Raw genomic sequence first — 5,821 nt, forward strand, 5'->3', positions numbered from 1 at the left:
GTAGATTCCTATTTACTTATCATTTTTCACACCTATTTGTAAAAATATATATATCTATAAAAAAATTATCTACAAATTTTCATTGTAGATTATCAAAGATGTTTTAAATAATTAATTAGTAAAAGTATTAATCTTCAATGACATTTTCAATTAGACCATTTTTTTAAGAGTTTATTAAACATAGCTTAACTTAGTGAAATGTTTTATAATAGTGGAAATAATCTCAATAAAATAAGAAAATAAGAAATCAAAACATAAATAGTAATTTTATATTATTAAAAAGAATTATAAAAATTCACACCATCTTGAAAATTTTCAATTATCCATAAAAATAATATTTTATTCCTTCTTTACAATACTTTATGTTGATCTTATTTTTAACCACAAAATAACTCCTGTCATATTTTTTATTATTTTTCAGATGGTGTCCCAATTTGTAGTCTACTCTTTATCTTCTTTGCCTTCAATATAGATGACAGTAAATTTCAATGAAAAGCTAGTAAGAAATAACGAATGGTTTAAAACAAGAGAAGAGATTATAGTGTATATTGAAGAAACAAATGCATATAAGATTTCCAAGAACCTCCAAACTAAATCAACAGTAGGGACTTAATCCCCTTTTATTCTGATAACCAAGTCCATCAAAGAAATTGAAAGATTAATATATTGAAGTTTGCCAGATAGATATTCAGTACACTTAATCACAATCATTATTATTCATCACAAACCCATGTTCTCAGCTGTCAGCACTAGATGAAAATTGAAAACAAAATCAAGAGGATTTCAGGTCAACATAAACCTTCTTTCCTTCCTTTTACCATGGCTCGGTACACGGTATTGAACACTTTCTGGTCACCAATTTTCTACCAGAATTTATACCTGCAACCCTGTCTCTGACTTCATACACAACAGCAAGGTCTTGACCATTTCCTTTGCTGATCCAGATGCTGTTTTGATATTCAAGGGAAGCATTTCATTCGCTGCAATGGCACAGTATTTAGTCACACCTTACCAAGAGAACATCAAATGATATCAATTTTAATTGCACGGACCTATAAACACCTCACCTGTCTTTCAATTTCAACAGCAGATGCAGCAAGCCTTCGCTTCAAGATACCCCTTTCCCGTTCGCAACTCTCCAACACGGTATCTAAACTCAATTAGATTAACAGCAAGATTACAAATGAGTAATAACAGAATTTCAAAATCAATGGTATTCCCATGTTCATGTCAAACACAAGCAGAAATAACACTGTGAGCAGGCTAGGTTAAATTGCAGCAACACTCTCCATCAATTAGCTATATAGAATAATTGTTATTTCCAGCGCTGCTAGCAGTCATGCATGACACCATTTAACCCTTCAAATATTGTTACATGGGCCACAAAGTCTAACAAGGAGAGTGAACCTTGGTGCAAAAGTAAGGTCAAGTGATCATGACCTAGAAGTTGCAGACTCGGGTCATGAGACAGCCTCTAAAAGTGAGGTAAGGCTGAGAATATCTAGAAATTCCAGATCCAACTATGTGAGAGCTTCATGCATTGAACTATCCCCTTATAAAATTTCTGACCTGATAATGGAGCCCTATTTATCAGGTAAGACTCATAAAATTTTGCATTCAAGAACTCATGCCATAGAAACGTATGAATTGAGTTGAGACCTGAGAGTAGATCAGTTTGATCCAGATAATAAAATTTATATAAGCCACTTAGTAAAGTTTGAAAAGTGAAAGGTTCACATGTTAAATGCACTGAATCAACTAGGTTAAGTAATTTCATAGGGTTGTGATTCTTCTAGCTAGGTGTAAATCCTTTGATCTCAAGAATTGCTACTCTTTAAATATGCGTAAAAATGCACCATGCAGACCTCTAAATCTTTTAACTGAGTATTTTATATGAAGAAGAAAAGTAAAACCATTTGTGTGCGCTCTTAAATTCTATATGGATGTGATGTAAAACCCTTTAGGCCATCCAATTACACCAGTCGGAGAACTAGCCATCATCAAAGGCAGTTGTTTTCTTTTGTCTAGACGTCCAAGGAAGTTGAAGATTGCTCAAAACAGAAAACTCTATCTCACCATCAGAACTTTTCAAAAGTCTCTTTTGCTCTGTGTGGGAACTTGAATTTTAGATTTTCAATTTGGATTCATTATGTAAGTGGTAAGGATGAAATGCATATATTATGGACAAATTAGTTGAGAAAAATATAAAAACATGGATTTGTCAAATCCAAAAATATTTTTAAGGATTTCAAATTCATTACCAAATAGGCCTCTAGCAAATCCATGATTGAGAAATTATAATGAATGTTGCATGTTTAATAGTTTACTACTCAATTTACACTAATTTTGAAATCCAAATACAAATTCTAAAATCCCAATTCCCAAGTGCTACCTTTAACTTTCACCTTCAAATGGAACTATGTTGATGTCTCAAGAATTTATCCCTTTACTTAACATTAAAGGCCCAGAACTTTTGCCTATCTATTTCAAAAAGTTGTTCCAGTCGAGCAAGAACACATCCTATTTCTCGCAATTATCATGCTAACTTTCTCCATTTCACTGGAAACAATCTCAGAAATTAGCAGCCAAATATGGGTTTTTCCAGAAGTATGTAATTGAGTTTTCTTTAGCTGATAAAAGGATCAATGAGTGAACAAATAGTGGATTGGTAGAAGATCCCATAATGGTTTATCTTACTCTACAATAGGTTTTTGCAAACTGCAAATCTTTGTGGTCCCTTCCAGGTGCAAGGCAGTACAAGTGGATGGTGTAATGATAGATTTCATACCTTATTAAAATATATACAGGGAAAATAATGGACTGAACTCCATGCTTTTGTTGTACGTTAAATGCTCATGACATCCAGGAATACATGCAGTCATTATGCAACCTTTTACCTAATATCTTGTCAATGCTGTAAAACATAATTACTTATGTCACATCTTAGAAAAATTCCCAGATAACTGCATCACATAACCAGCTTCACGATATCCTGGAAAGCTAAAGTGCTCATATTTTTTAATGCAATATAGTGATCAAAATTATTGTCCACGGAATAGTTTATGTTACTATAATGAATTACATGCAAGGATATATTTCAAAAATGACATGAATGTACCCTTAACCATCCTTGAAATGCAATTATAGAACAAAATGCCATAAGAGGCTGATTAGTTCTCACCATAATAGTAGGACGAAAAAATCGTGACGCGCTCCACAGGCTGGGGAAGATAAACAAAAGTAAATTAGTATTCACAGCAGAAAAAGATGACATGGACTAGAATCAGCCACAAATTGCAATAAACATTACTTGTTTTCTAAATTCCTATCAGATTAGTTGAATAGAGGATAGAGAAAAGGCCAAACTTTTAAGATACAATGTAAGAGTACAGTTACAAAGGAATAACAAAGACAGAGATCCTGGACAGGACAGATTTTTGTGCGTGAGTGCTGAATACTGACCAGGTAACTAACTACATTAAGCTCTATACATCATGGTGAAAGTTGTATGATTATATAACTGCCAGTTCCTGATTTACAACTGTATGTTGCTCATGTTAGTGTCTCCTCTCTTGCTTTATCTTTTTCTTTTCCCTCTTTCTATGGATTATTTAAAAATAAGAATAATATTACTAAGAGGTAAATTCCCTGCTTACGAAAATGAAAGAAAAGAGGCCATAAAGGTGAAATAAGAATAGCTAACAATCAAGGAAACTGGTCAATCTTGAGAATTCTCAACTGGTAAGTAAGGACTCATACTATGGAGTAAAATGTTAAAAATCATTAGAGATGGATCCACCATGGCAACAGTTCTCAAAGGTAAAAAGCATCTTAAATTTTCTAGTGCATTACAAAGAAAAAACAGAAAGAGCATCACATTTATACCATTACAAAGATCCCCTCACGACGGGTAGGAAGTTCCTCAAGCTTTCGCAAAGTCTCATCACCTTTAGTGACTTTCCCAAATATTGCATACTTGAAAAGATAAACAGAAAGTCATGTAATAGGTATGCTATTTTTCAAATAAGATTCTGAAATAATCATTCACAATGATGCATGGCAAGTGTGACTGGAATACCTGCCCATCAAGATGAGGAGCATCTCCAAGAAGTATTGAAAACGAGGACTGTGCACTGTCTGGATCAGAATATCTACACCAAAGCAGAACTCGGGGTCATATAAATACATAGAAAATTGTATAAGATTAAATTAAATATGAACTCCCAATACATAAGGTGTTTTTACCTCCCCATAGAGAGAATACCTCTCACGTGTTTTACATCACTAAATTCACCAACAATTGTCTTTTCAGCTTCCTTTCTTTGCTCCTCATTCATGGGAGCTGATCTTCCACTTGCAACATCTGCCACTTGGGCTACAAACCCCCTATCAACCTGCAACAATTTTAAATATGTATAACCTCACTCACACCTCAAAATCAGATTAATTAACAACCAAAGACCAAAACCAGTGCTTTCAAGTTCTACCACTCACTCTGAAGAAGTGGTTTGTGTTATAGCAACCAAGACGCACAAGCTCAAAAATGTGATAAACAGTTTTTGGTGCAACACTAGGGTAAAATCCAAATTCAATATCTCCATAATTTGTCTGCATCACAACCAAAAGTTCAAAAAAAGAACATCAAACAAACTCACAAAATCGAATACCTTTTCACACTGGCATTACCAACAACTCCCATTTATAACATAATTCACTAAATACAAAACACAAGTACTGGAAAAACTGGGGTAGATAATATGGAAACTGAATGCTGGAATTAGTGGAGTTAAGAAATATATATATATGTGTGTGTGTGTGTGTGTGTGTGAAAGTGAAGTGCAAAGGTAAAAAAGAAGAAACCTGGAAAACAACACGAGGCGAGTTTAGCTGCGGTTCTTCAGCCAAAGCACCAACATTAGTAATTACAAATACTAAACTCACCCACCATAAGATCTTCATCTCTTCTTTTCTCCTAGTCTTAGATTCTCTTTACAACCTTCTTGGCGCTTGATCTAAACTTGCATTTGTCAACTCCCAAACTTTCATTTGACCCAAAATCTATTCTGCCTAAAATTATTTCTTTAAAAGGGGCAACACTAAATTCAGCCGGGTCTTTGAACTATAATAACAACGCCGGGTAGAAGATGGATAGATCATAGTGAATGGTCCAATTTGCTTATGCTTTTAAGATCCAGAAGGGCCCAAATGGCTTATTGATCCTAGTATTGCCAATGCATTCATACGACTCCAGTGAGACCCATTATCTTTATTCATTATGCGCACAAAATTGTAGTTGTAGTTTAAATGCTTGATTTAATTATACATATTTAATGAACAATCATCTCAAAAGATATTTGTAAAATAATAATTTACACTTTTTAAGTTTTTGTTTTTGTCTAGTAGTAATGTTAGCCTCCGGGCTAGCTCTTGCCTGCCTTTTTCTCTTGTCTTTTTTCTTTTTTTCTTCTTCTCATTCACTTTATATGTTTTCCTTTTTTTCAATTTGCAGATCTATTTTGTACGTATCTTTATTATCTTAACAAGTTGTGATTGACAAATTATACTGTCCGTCATTGTTAAAACACCACCGACCACTGATAGTTTCTTTTAGGAAGTAGATAGCTCTTCGTTGACTTCTTCATCTATTTCTATTTGAAAAGTCTAAGAATAATAAATTATTTCATAAGTCAGTTTGGACTCATGTTGTTTTAAGTTTTATATGTTTTTTGTTTGTTTTTCCATTGTTTAATAAGTCTTCACTTTTAGAAGTTTTTGTCTACTATTGTAGTACGCTTTTTAGTCTTGCTTACTCATGTAGTTT

At 33.5% G+C, this 5,821-nt stretch overlaps 1 protein-coding gene across 1 annotated transcript; it reads right to left on the minus strand.

Moving 5' to 3' along the window:
* Positions 1 to 591: 591 nt before the first annotated feature.
* Positions 592 to 5,295, minus strand: LOC107948097 (peptidyl-prolyl cis-trans isomerase CYP23). The gene is made up of 8 exons (XM_016882567.2): positions 4,861 to 5,295; positions 4,495 to 4,608; positions 4,246 to 4,394; positions 4,079 to 4,151; positions 3,886 to 3,975; positions 3,182 to 3,221; positions 1,068 to 1,150; positions 592 to 980 (listed from the first exon to the last, which is right to left on the minus strand). The coding sequence occupies exons 1-8, from the start codon at positions 4,957 to 4,959 to the stop codon at positions 960 to 962; spliced, it is 669 nt and encodes a 222-aa protein (XP_016738056.1). The 5' UTR covers positions 4,960 to 5,295; the 3' UTR covers positions 592 to 959.
* Between the last annotated feature and the right edge of the window lie 526 nt (positions 5,296 to 5,821).

This window comes from Gossypium hirsutum, chromosome A03 (genome assembly GCF_007990345.1).
Source record: "Gossypium hirsutum isolate 1008001.06 chromosome A03, Gossypium_hirsutum_v2.1, whole genome shotgun sequence".
In the NCBI taxonomy this organism is placed as follows: domain Eukaryota; kingdom Viridiplantae; phylum Streptophyta; class Magnoliopsida; order Malvales; family Malvaceae; genus Gossypium; species Gossypium hirsutum.

Excerpts from the sequence above, each read along its gene's own strand:
- LOC107948097 (XM_016882567.2), bottom strand. The coding sequence starts at position 4,959 with ATGAAGATCTTATGGTGGGTGAGTTTAGTATTTGTAATTACTAATGTT. Across the intron at positions 3,976-4,078 it reads CTCCTCATCTTGATGGGCAG|TATGCAATATTTGGGAAAGT; the intron begins GTATTCCAGTCA and ends TATCTTTTCAAG. Across the intron at positions 981-1,067 it reads CTGTTGAAATTGAAAGACAG|CGAATGAAATGCTTCCCTTG; the intron begins GTGAGGTGTTTA and ends GTGCCATTGCAG.